Source organism: Odontomachus brunneus, unplaced genomic scaffold (assembly GCF_010583005.1).
Source record: "Odontomachus brunneus isolate Ranch 3 - 2012 unplaced genomic scaffold, Obru_v1 Obru_scaffold_009, whole genome shotgun sequence".
Taxonomy (NCBI): Eukaryota; Metazoa; Arthropoda; class Insecta; order Hymenoptera; family Formicidae; genus Odontomachus; species Odontomachus brunneus.
This window is the reverse complement of record NW_022639459.1, coordinates 549,489-561,448: the sequence shown is the minus strand read 5'-3', so window position 1 is coordinate 561,448 and position 11,960 is coordinate 549,489. Positions and strand designations below refer to the sequence as shown.

The following is an 11,960-nucleotide window of genomic DNA, read 5'->3' as shown; positions in this document are numbered from 1 at the left end:
ATATATATATATATATATATATATATATATATATATATATATATATATATATATATATGATTACATATAATTGTATGGGTAATTTTGTAAAATTATATTTTAAATTATATATATAATTATATATGATTATATATAAATAACATGCATGTTATGTATGGACAAATTTCATACATAATTACATATAATAAAATGTAAAATAATATATAATTTTTCATATAATTTTTCATTATTATTTATGAAAAATTTCTCATCAGATGCATAAACTTTAATGTACATTCGTTTGCATAGCGATTTGAACATATGTATTCCGAAGTTAGTTTTCGATGATATTAAATTGTCATGAGTGCGAGTCACTATTCCCAAGTCTGCGCGGTTATTCGTTATAAGATTACTGTCGTTTTGTGCCGAATGAGATATCCGACATCAACATCGTGACTATCTATTTAGAGCACATATACTTTTGTAGGAATATTGAGCTCTTCGCTACTAGAATATTAATTTCATCAATTTCAAGTGCAAAATAACTTTGGGGCAAATATGGTAGGTAACTTGCCTCTATATCGTCTAGTTTCGTGTCTATCAGGGTAGAATAAGCAATTGTCAGTTGAAGCCATAAGAGTCTCAGTAATTTACAATTATTCTTATTACTTAAAATATTTGCAGCTTCTTCTAAAATTTCTGTGCGCCGTTTTCGTAGTAAAAACTGAGTGGCTGTGTCCTTTTCATAGAATGCCATATATTTGTATATATTAGAAATGTATAATCTATTTCGAATAGAAAAGTTCATTTCACTGAGGATGTCAACATGTAGCCTTGAATTGTATAATACGTTCAGAACTTTGGCAAACTGTTTCTGAGCTTCGTTATATTTCAATATGTAAGTAAACGGGACCGCATGGTACATATTGGTGTCGAAATACTCTTCCGCATTTGGATAGAATAATAGTAACCTCCGCGATGCCCGTCCCTCCGATTTTGGTAGCTCTTTAGTTAATGAGTTGTTAGCCTTAGAATCTACGTTTTTTTCTAACCGAAGCAGTCGTTTCACCGATTCACAGAAGAGCATAACACAGTACCTCACGTAGCATATTACAACTGAATTCATCATAGCTACGCATTGGTTAAATAACATGGGTGTTTCCGAAGAAGGTCCCTTTCTCATACTATCAACATATTTTGCATGTAAGACTGTTTGTATTATATATAATTGCTCAATGTAACTTTTAGCTTCTGCGAAACGGTTACACGTGATTAAATTACTGCATACTGTCATTGCTATTTCACACCATTGTGTATATTCCTCAGATGTTTGTAAATAATTCAATTCATCGAGTAAAAGTAAATGACGAGATAGCATAAAACTTTCATTAGTTTTTGATCTCATCTTTGTATGTATATCTGTTGATAATTGTAATAAGTATCTATATAAAGATTTTAATTTTGAAAAACCATTAATTTGTACAGATGGTTTAATAATAATATCTTCATAATCGATAGGAATATCGTACTCGCTATATTCTTCCATATATGTCAAATATAAATTTACAGCTCTATCAAGTGCTTCTGTAGCATTCTCCAGCTTCTTTTGTTTCTGATAAATAAAGCTTAAATTGCCATATGCTTTTAAAGTCAACAAAATAATGTTGGGATCCAGTTCTTTATCTTTTATCAAATGTAAACAGCGTAAAATGGAGTCTTTAGCAGCAGATTGGTTTTCTATCTGATCTGACTTCATGTATGCAAAACATATATGTTGACAAATATATGCAAGAGTTATAACATCTTCAAATTTTGTGTCTTCCGAGTTAACTACTTTATGAAACAATTTGTCCATTTTCACTTCTATTGTTCTGATTTGTTTTTTGTTAAATTTACTTTGATATTTAGAAAATGGGTATGTTAATTTGAAAACTTGCAAAAATTCGTCGCTAGGCTTTATCGTATCTTCAAAACTGCAGGAGCTTTCAATCATCCCCGGTGTCGGAACTAATGCTAAACGAATCAATTGAAATTAAAAGATTATTCCGCACAAGTTGTATGACTTTTGAATATATAATTTTTTTATTACCTGACTCGCATTTTGATTCATCTGTTTTAGTGGACATTTTCTTTCGAGGAATATGTTGATAACGAATTATATAATAAGAAGAGTCTCCTGTCTCTTTGTTGTTAAGATTTGAAATTATTGTTCTTCTTTTAGTTCTTCTTCTTAGATGTAGATAGTCAATTTCGCACCAAACAACAATGGCTATATTCAGCAGAGAAAGCTACTTTATAACTGTTACAAAATTTGTCAGTATGATTACTATATACCTTTAAACTTAATTGAATCTAACAGTATATGCCAATCAGAATTTTACAACAGCAAAGCAGCTTGACATCTGTTATAATTCGTGATATGATCGGTATATGCTTTAGATACAGTCATGATCAGGAATATAGTATTAAATTCATGAATTTTACAAATTACTGTAAAGTTACTGTAAGTAATTTTACAAAGCAACTGTCTCTGGCGAAGAAACTTTCCTCTGAACACAACCGATATCTCGATATAATTGAGTGTTTTCCAACAAGGGACACAGAGGACTCGGTGTAAATGTGTTCAACACAGAATGTTTCATCAATGATACAATGTTATGGCTCTGATGTCTGTATCATATTATAGATTGGAAACAGAGGATTGTGAATTGAAGATTATAACTTGACCAAATAGAACAAAGTAAGCCAAAACTGAAATTGCGGATTCGTCAAAACTTAATCTTTAATCCGCAATCTCCAATCTGTAGTCTAATATAAGCTTTACACGCAGTACACAGCAGCTCTCGATAGAGCGACGAAATAGCCAATCAACGTACCATTTTTCTATAAAAACTAGAAGTTTTTCAAGTTGCTTATTTTATGAAACAGTTTGTTCATCCTAGTTTCTATTGTTTTGATTTTCGTGTTCCTTAATTCTCTTCGATTTCTACAAAATTTAAATAACATTCCGTAAATTTGAAGGAATTGTTTACTGAGTTTTAATATGACTTCGAGACTCCTAAAGCTCTCGATCAGCTCTGTATTCGTAACAAATCAATATTAAAGGATTATTCTGTATGTGTTGCATTATTATTGAACATATGTTCGACATAATATATTATAACAACAACTTTCAACGTAATATACTTTTTTATTACCTGACTCGCATTTTGTTTTGCCTGTGCTTCTAATATACATCTTTTTCAAGTATAATGTTGACAATAGATTTTAATAAGAATTTATTGCGTTTGTGAAGTTCTATAATAATTGTTGGTGCTTTCCTTCTTATGTATATTTATAATCTATTCGGGCTCCGTAATAAACGCTAATATCTCGAAATTGCTGTTATACATAGTAACCATATTCAATTAGATTCTTACGTTATTGGTAAGCGAGAGATTTCCAAGAATATCCTCAGTCAATAATCTATTTTATATTCAATCATATTCCACGTTTTCAGCAGCCTAATATCAGTCTATTTATAACAGTCGTTTAGGTTTACATGTGAAGATAAAATTGCGAATGATGCAATTAATATTTGTCTGGATATTTGGAAATATAAGGTTGCCTAACATATCATTGAATTTACATTAACTCAAATGCAAGGGAAATAAGCAAATCGCAAACATAACAAAAAATTATTATCCTAATTAGTTAAGAGGAAAAAATGAAATTACTAAAATAAACAATTGTACATTATTGTTATCGGTAATTGGAACGAAAATAAATTGAAGTCAAATTTTAATTATAAGTCAAGGGAGTGTGTGCGAACGGTAAAAAAAGAAGAATAATAAAGAAAGAGAAGATAAGTAGAGAACAAGGCAGACCAAAATTAGAAGGAGAACTTAGAGAAGAAAATATAAGATAATATATCAGTAAAATGCTCTGAAGCATTCTATATATTTTTTTATTTGCGCTTAATCTTTAATGTTTTTTACATTTTCATTGTCCATATACATATAAAATCTTATGTTCTCTTATAAATGATGCAAAATCATGCAACGTTTGTCGAAGTGCGCAGTTTTACAAGTTTGTTATTAGTTATAAAAATGAGTAGACCGAAATAAATCAAAACTGTTGAAAAGAATTTGGTCTATTGTCAAATTCATTATCATAATTATCAATTAAGATTCCATATACAAAATTAAATTTATTAAGACCACCTTAAATAATTCGACAATTACCTTCGATAAAAAATTATCCATGCATAATTATATATAAAATTTATCCATACATAGTTATGTACAATTATATATAATTATATTAAACATTAAATTATACACAATTATATATAATTAAACACAATTAATCATAATTGATCATATATATGATTACACATATATGATTATCATTATATATATGATTACATATAATTGTATGGGTAATTGTGTAAAATTATATATGAAATTATACATATATATAATTATATATGATTATATATAAATAACATGCTTGTTATGTATGGACAAATTTCATATATGATTATATATAATAATGTAAAATTATATATAATTTTATGTAATTTTACTTAATTATTTATGAAAAATTTCTCATCAGATGCACAAACTTTAATGTACATTCGTTTGCATAACGATATTAACATATCTTTTCCGAAGTTAGTTTTCGATGATACTAAATTGTCATGAGTGCGAGTCACAATTCGCAAGTCTGCATGGTAATTCGTTATAACATTACTGTCATTTTGTGCCGAATGAGATATCCGACATCACCGTCGTGACTATCTATTTAAAGTACGTATACTTTCGTAGGAATATTAAGCTCTTCGCTACTAGAATGTTAATTTCATCAATAAGTGCAAAATATCTTTGGGGCAAATATATGGTAGGTAACTTGCCTCTATATCTTCTAGTTTCATGTCCACTAGGACAGAACAAACAATTGTCAGTTGAAGCCATAAGTGTCTTAGTAATTTACAATCATTCTTATCTCCTAATATTTGCAGCTACTTCTAAAGTTTCTACACGCTGTTTTTGTAGTAAAAACTGAGTGGCTGTGTCATTTTCATAGAATACCATATATTTGTACACGTTAAAAATGTATAATCTATATCGAATACATAAGTTTACATCTCCGACGAAGTCAACATGTAGCCCTGAATCGTAAATCACGTTCAGAATATTGATAAACTGTTTCTGAGCTTCATTATATTTCAATATGTACGTAATCGGCATCAAATGGTACGTATTGGTGTCGTAATACGCTTTCTTATTTGGAGCGAACATTAGTAATCTTCGCGATGCCCGCCCTTGCAATTCTGATATGAAATTATGATGAGTCACTAATCTTAAGTCCGCGCGGTAATTCAATCTAACATTATTGTAATTTTGTGCCGAATGAAATATCTTACATTACCCCGATGTCTATTTATAATACATGTACTAAATTATCTATTTATAATACATATACTTTTGTAGGAATATTAAGCTCTTTGATACTAGAACGTTAATTTCACCAACAAATGTATCATGTCTTTGGGATAAATATGATAGGGAAGCTGCTTCTATATCTTCTAGTTTCATGTCTATCAGGGTAGAATAAGCAATTGTCAGTTGAAGCCATAAGAATCTCAGTAATTTAACATCATTCGTATTTCTAATAATATTTGCACTTGTCTCTAAAATTTCTGCGCGCCGTTTTCGTAGTAAAAACTGAGTGGCTGTGTCCTTTTCATAAAATGCCATATATTTGTACATGTTAGAAACGTATAATTTAGTTTGAATACAAAAGTTTACCTCCTCGACGAAGTGAAGATGTAGCCCTGAATTGTAAATCACGTTCAGAATTTTGACAAACTGTTTCTGAGCTTCGTTATATTTCAATATGTAAGTAAACGGGATCGCATGGTACGAATTGGTGTTGAAATATTCTTCCACATTTTGATAGAATAATAGTAACCTCCGTGATGCCCGTCCCTCCGATTTTGATAGCTTTTTAGTTATTGAGATGTTAGTCTTAGAATCTATGTTTTTTTCTAACCGTAGCAGTCGTTTCACCGACTGACAGATGAGCGTAGCAGCATATCTCAGGTAGCATAACATAATTAACTTCATCATAGTTATGTATTGTGTAAATATTATGGATGTTTTAGAAGAAAGTCCCTTTTTTTTACTATCAACATATTTTGTATATAAAGCTGCTTGTACAACATATGATTGCTCAATGTAATTTTTAGCTTCTGCGAAACGGTTACACGTGATTAAATTACTGCATACTGACATTGCCATTTCAATCCATTGTATACAATTCTCAGGTGTTTGTAAATAATTCAATTCATCGACTAAAATTAAATGACGACATAGCATAAAACTTTCACTAGTTTTTGATCTCATCTTTATATGTATATCTGTTGATGTTTGTAAAATGTTTCTATATAAAGATTTTAATTTTAAAAAACCATTTATTTGTACAGATGGTTTAATAATAATATCTTCATAATCGATAGGAATATCGTGCTCGTTATATTCTTCCATATATATCAAATATAAATCTCTGGCGTTATCAAGTATTTCTATAGCATTCTCCAACTTCTTTTGGTTATGATAAATATGGCTTAAAAGGTTATATGCTTTTAAAGTCACCAAAATAATTTTGGAATCCACCTGTTTATCTTTTAGCAAATGAAAACAGCGCAGAATGGAATCTTTAGCAGCAGATAGATTTTTTGTCTGATCTGACTTTATGTATGCAAAACATAAATATTGGCAACTATATGCAAGAGTTACAATATCTTCAAATTTTGTGTCTTGCGAGTTAATTACTTTATGAAATAATTTGTCCATTTTTATTTCTATTGTCCTGATTTGTTTTTTGCTAAAGTTACTTTGATCTTTAGAAAATGAGAGTGTTAATTTGAAAACTTGCAAAAATTCGTCACTAGGTTTTATCGTATCTTCCAAATTGCAGGAACTTTCAACTACTTCCGTTGCTGCAAATAACGTTAACGAATCAATTGAAATAAAAAGATTATTCCGCGCGTGTTGCATGAGTTCTGAATATATCATTTCTTTATTACCTGACTCGCATTTTGATTCATCTGTTTTGGTGGACATTTTCTTTCGAGGAATATGTTGCTAACGAATTATATAATAAGAAGAGTCTCCTGTCCTCTTGTTGTTAAGATTTGAAATTATTGTCCTTCGTTTACTTCTTCTTTTTCTTAGACATATATAGTCAATTTCGCACCAAACAACAATAACTATATTCAGCAGAGGAAGCTACTTTGTAACTGTTACAAAACTCGTCAGTATGATTACTATATATCTTTAAACTTGGTTGAATCTAACAGTATATGCCTATCAGAATTTTACAACAGCAAAGCAGCTTGACATCTGTTATAATTCGTGACATGATTGGTATATGCTTATATTTAAAAAACAATTCGTAAATTTAAAGGAATTATTTACTGAGTTTTAATATGATTTCGAGACTCCTAAAGCTCTCGATCAGCTCTGTATTCGTAACTAAATAAATCAATATTAGAAGATTATTCTGTATGTGTTGCATCATTGTTGAATATATGTTCATAAATATTTATGTTCAACATAATATATTATAACAACAACATTGAATATAATATATTTGTTTATTTCCTAACTCGCATTTTGTTTTGCCTGTGCTTCTAGTAGACATCTTTTTCTAATATAATGTTGACAATAGATTTTAATAAGAATTTATTGTGTTTGTGACGTTCTGTAATTATTGTTGGTGCTTTCCTTCTTATGTGTATTTATAAACTGTTTGGGCTCCGTAATAAACGCTAATATCTCGAAATAGCTGTTATACGTACTAACTATATTCAATTAGATACTTATGTCATTGGTAAGCGAGAGATTTCCAAGAATATCCTCGGTTAATAATCTATTTTATATTCAATCATATTCCACGTTTTCAGCAGCCTAATACCAGTCTATTTATAACTGTCGTTACGTTACATGTAAAGATATAATTGCGAAAGGTGCAATTAATATTTATCTGGATATTTGGAAATAGAAGATTGCCTAACATACCATTGAATTTATATTGATTCAAAGGCAAGGGAAATAAGCAAATTGCAAGCATAATGAAAAATTATTATCCTAGTTAGTTAAGATGAAGAAATAAAATTACTAAAATAAACAATTGTGCACTATTGTTATCGGTAATTGAAACGAAAATAATTTGAAGTAAAATTTCAATTATAAGTCAAGAGAGTGTGTGTGAACGGTACAAAAGAAGAAGCGATAGAGAAAGAGAAAAAAAGTAGGACAAGGCAGACAAAAATTAGGAGAACTTAGAGAAGAAGATATAAGATACTATGTTAGTAAGATGCTCTGATGCATTGTATATTTTATTTTATTTGCGCCTAAATTTTTAACGTTTTTTACACTTTTCATTGTCCGTATACGCATAAAATCTCCTGTTCTCTTATAAGTTACGCAAAATGATGCAAAGTTTGTCGAAGTGCGCACTTTTATAGGTATGTTATTAGTTATAAAAAGGAGTAGACCGAAAGAAATTAAAATTGTTGGAAAGAATTTGGTCTATTGTCAAATTCATTATTTATCGTAATTATCAATTAAGATTCTATATACAAAATTAAATTTATTAAGATCACCTTTAATAATTCGGCAATTTCAACGATAATTGCCCCCGATGAAAAATTTTCCATGCATAATTATATATAAAATTTGTCCATACATAGTTATGTACAATTATATATAATCATATTAAATTATACATAATTATATATAATTAAGCACAATTATGCTTAATTATATGTATAATTACATACAAATAATTTTATAAAATTTTACATAATTGTATGAAAAATTTTTTATTGGGTGTATAAACTTTAATGTATACTCGTTTGCATAGCGGTTTGAACACATCTTTTCCGAAGTTAATTTTTGATGATATTAAATTGTCATGAGTGCTAGTCACTATTCCCAAGTCTGCGCGGTTATTCGTTATAAGATTACTGTCATTTTGTGCCGAATGAGATATCCGACATCAACATCGTGACTATCTATTTAGAACACATATACTTTTGTAGGAATATTGAGCTCTTCGCTACTAGAATATTAATTTCATCAATTTCAAGTGCAAAATAACTTTGGGGCAAATATGGTAGGTAACTTGCCTCTATATCGTCTAGTTTCATGTCTATCAGGGTAGAATAAGCAATTGACAGTTGAAGCCATAAGAGTCTCAGTAATTTACAATCATTCCTATCTCCTAAAACATTTGCAACTTCTTCTAAAGTTTCTGCGCCCCCTTTCCGTAGTAAAAACTGAGTGGCTGTGTCCTTTTCATAGAATGCCATATATTTGTATGCGTTAGAAATGTATAATCTACATCGAATACATAATTTTACATCCCCGACGAAGTTAAGGTGTAGCTTTGAATTGTAAATTATCCTCACAATATCGATAAACTGTTTCAGAGCTTCGTTATATTTTAGTATGTACGCAAACCGGGTCGCATGGTACGTATTGTCGAAATTCTCTTTCATATCTGGATAGAATATTAATAATCTCCGTGATGCCCGCCCCACCGATTTTAGCTCTTTAATTATTGAGTTGTCAGCCTCAGAATGTTGGTTTGTTTCTAACCGTAGCAGTCGTTTCACCGACTGATAGAAAAGCGTAATATTGTTCCTCACGTAACACGATATAACTAACTTGAACGTAAATGCGCTTTGGTTTAATAACATGGATGTTTGCGAAGGAAGTCCCTTTTCCAAAGTATCAAAATATTTTGCATGTAAAGCTTTTTGTATAAAATATAATTTCTCAAGGTAATTTTTAGCTTCTGCGAAACGGTTACCCATGATTAAGTAATTGCATACTGTCGTTGCTTTTTCAATCCACTGTACATATTCTTCAGTTGTTAGTAAACAATTCAATTTTTCGATTAAAAGTAAATGACGAGATAGCATAAAACTTTCATTAGCTTTTGATTTCATCTTTAAATGTATATCTGTTGATGTTTGTAAAATGTGCATATATAAACATTTTAATTTTATATAACCATTTATTTGTTCAGATGGTTTAATAATAATATCTTCATAATCGATAGGAATATCGTACTTGCTATGTTCTTCCATATATATCAAATATAAATCTATAGCTTTATCAAGTGCTTCTATAGCATTCTCCAGCTTCTGTTGTTTCTGATAAATATGGCTTAAAAGGTTATATGCTTTTAAAGTCAGCAAAATAATTTTTGGATCCACCTCTTTATCTTTTATGAAATGTAAACAGCGCAGAATGGAATCTTTAGCAGCAGATAGCTTTTTTGTCTGATCTGACTTTATGTATGCAAAACATAAATGATGACAACTATATGCAAGTGTTATAATATCTTCAAATTTTGTGTCTTGCGAGTTAATTACTTTAAGAAATAATTTGTCCATTTTTATTTCTATTGTCCTCATTTGTTTTTTAAAGTTACTTTGATCTTTACATGAGCGTGTTAATTTGAAAACTTGCAAAAATTCGTCACTAGGTTTTATCGTATCTTCAAAATTGCTAGAACTTTCAACTACTTCCATTACTGCAAATAACGTTAACGAATCAATTGAAATTAAAAGATTATTCCGCGCGTATTGCATGACTTTTGAATATATCATTTTTTATTACCTGACAAGCATTTTAATTTGTATGTAGTTCTAGTGGACATTTTCTTTCGAGGAATATATCGATAACGAATTATATAATAAGAAGAGTTTCCTGTCTCCTTGTTGTCAAGTTTTGAAATTATTGTTCTCCTTCCAGTTCTTCTTCTCAGACATAGATATAGTCAGTTTCACACCAAACAACAATGGCTACATTCAGCAGAGAAAGCTATTTTGTAACTGTTATAAAATTCGTCAGTACGATTACTATATTCTTTTCAACTTGGTTGAATCTAACAGTATATGCCAATCAGATTTACGAATTTTACAACAGGAAAGCAGCTTGAGAACTGTTTTAATGTGCGTGAATCTGATTGGTATATGCTCTTAGGTACAGTCATTATCAAAAGAATGGTGTCATGAATTTTACAAGTTACAAATCAACTTTCTCTGGCGAAGGATCTTTTCTCTAAACACAATCGACATCTCGATATAATTGAGTGTTTTCCAACAAGAGACACAGAGAACTCGGTGTAAATTAGTGTTTGAAAGTATCGATATGACTATGGATACGTATCGGTATACCTCTGGGATCGATACGTATCGGGATGTCTCTGGCATCGATACGTATGGATAATTGTATCGACGTTTTCGAACACTAGTGTAAATATTCAACACAGAATGTTTCATCAATAATACAGTGTTATGGCTCTTATGTCTGTATCATATTATAGATTGGAAACTGAGGATTGTGGATTGAAGAATGGAACATGATTAAATAGAACAAAGTAAGCTAAAATCGAAATTGCTGATTCGTAAAAATTTAATCTTCAATCCGCAATCCTCAATTTCCAATCTTTAGCCTAATATAAGTTTTATACGCAGTACGAGAACAGAAGCTCTCGATGAAGCGACGCAGTAGCTAAAAACTACCATTTTTTTATGATAACTAGAAATTTTTCAGGTTAATTATTTTATGAAATAGATTACTCATCCTAGTTTCTATTGTTTTGCGTGTTGCTAAATTCTCTTTGATTTCTAATTTTTCGATTCGAATCTTCGATTTCAAAAATTTAAGTCACAATCCGTAAATTTAACGGAATTGTTTATTAGGTTTTAATATGGTTTGAAGACTAAAGCTTTTGATCGTAACTAAACAAATCAATATTGGAAGATTATTCTATGTTATGGGTTGCATCATTGTTGAACATATATTTATACATATACAACATGCCAAGTCTTGGCACACCATATTCAAAAATGTGACATTTTTTTTGCAGTTCTGATACTCTCTTGAAAAGTTCTAGAGCTCTTTGCAACAATTTTC

General features: G+C 30.0%; 3 protein-coding genes across 4 annotated transcripts; all 3 read right to left on the bottom strand.

Moving 5' to 3' along the window:
* Positions 1–148: 148 nt before the first annotated feature.
* On the bottom strand, positions 149–3,858 carry LOC116840331. 2 transcript variants are annotated; one of them, XM_032806920.1, is made up of 3 exons: positions 2,314–3,858; positions 2,069–2,248; positions 149–1,992 (listed from the first exon to the last, which is right to left on the bottom strand). In XM_032806920.1, exons 2-3 carry the CDS (start codon positions 2,103–2,105, stop codon positions 440–442), a joined length of 1,590 nt encoding a protein of 529 aa, XP_032662811.1. In that variant the 5' UTR covers positions 2,106–2,248; positions 2,314–3,858; the 3' UTR covers positions 149–439. The 2 variants fall into 2 exon arrangements, with proteins under 2 accessions (XP_032662811.1, XP_032662810.1); XM_032806919.1 differs by having other exon boundaries at positions 2,069–3,858.
* Positions 3,859–4,466: 608 nt separating this feature from the next.
* Positions 4,467–7,962, bottom strand: LOC116840309 (KIF-binding protein-like). Its single transcript, XM_032806868.1, has 2 exons — positions 7,052–7,962; positions 4,467–6,964 (listed from the first exon to the last, which is right to left on the bottom strand). The coding sequence occupies exons 1-2, from the start codon at positions 7,086–7,088 to the stop codon at positions 5,427–5,429; spliced, it is 1,575 nt and encodes a 524-aa protein (XP_032662759.1). The 5' UTR covers positions 7,089–7,962; the 3' UTR covers positions 4,467–5,426.
* A 390-nt stretch (positions 7,963–8,352) lies between these two features.
* On the bottom strand, positions 8,353–10,974 carry LOC116840310. Its single transcript, XM_032806869.1, has 2 exons — positions 10,659–10,974; positions 8,353–10,572 (listed from the first exon to the last, which is right to left on the bottom strand). Exons 1-2 carry the CDS (start codon positions 10,696–10,698, stop codon positions 9,044–9,046), a joined length of 1,569 nt encoding a protein of 522 aa, XP_032662760.1. The 5' UTR covers positions 10,699–10,974; the 3' UTR covers positions 8,353–9,043.
* Between the last annotated feature and the right edge of the window lie 986 nt (positions 10,975–11,960).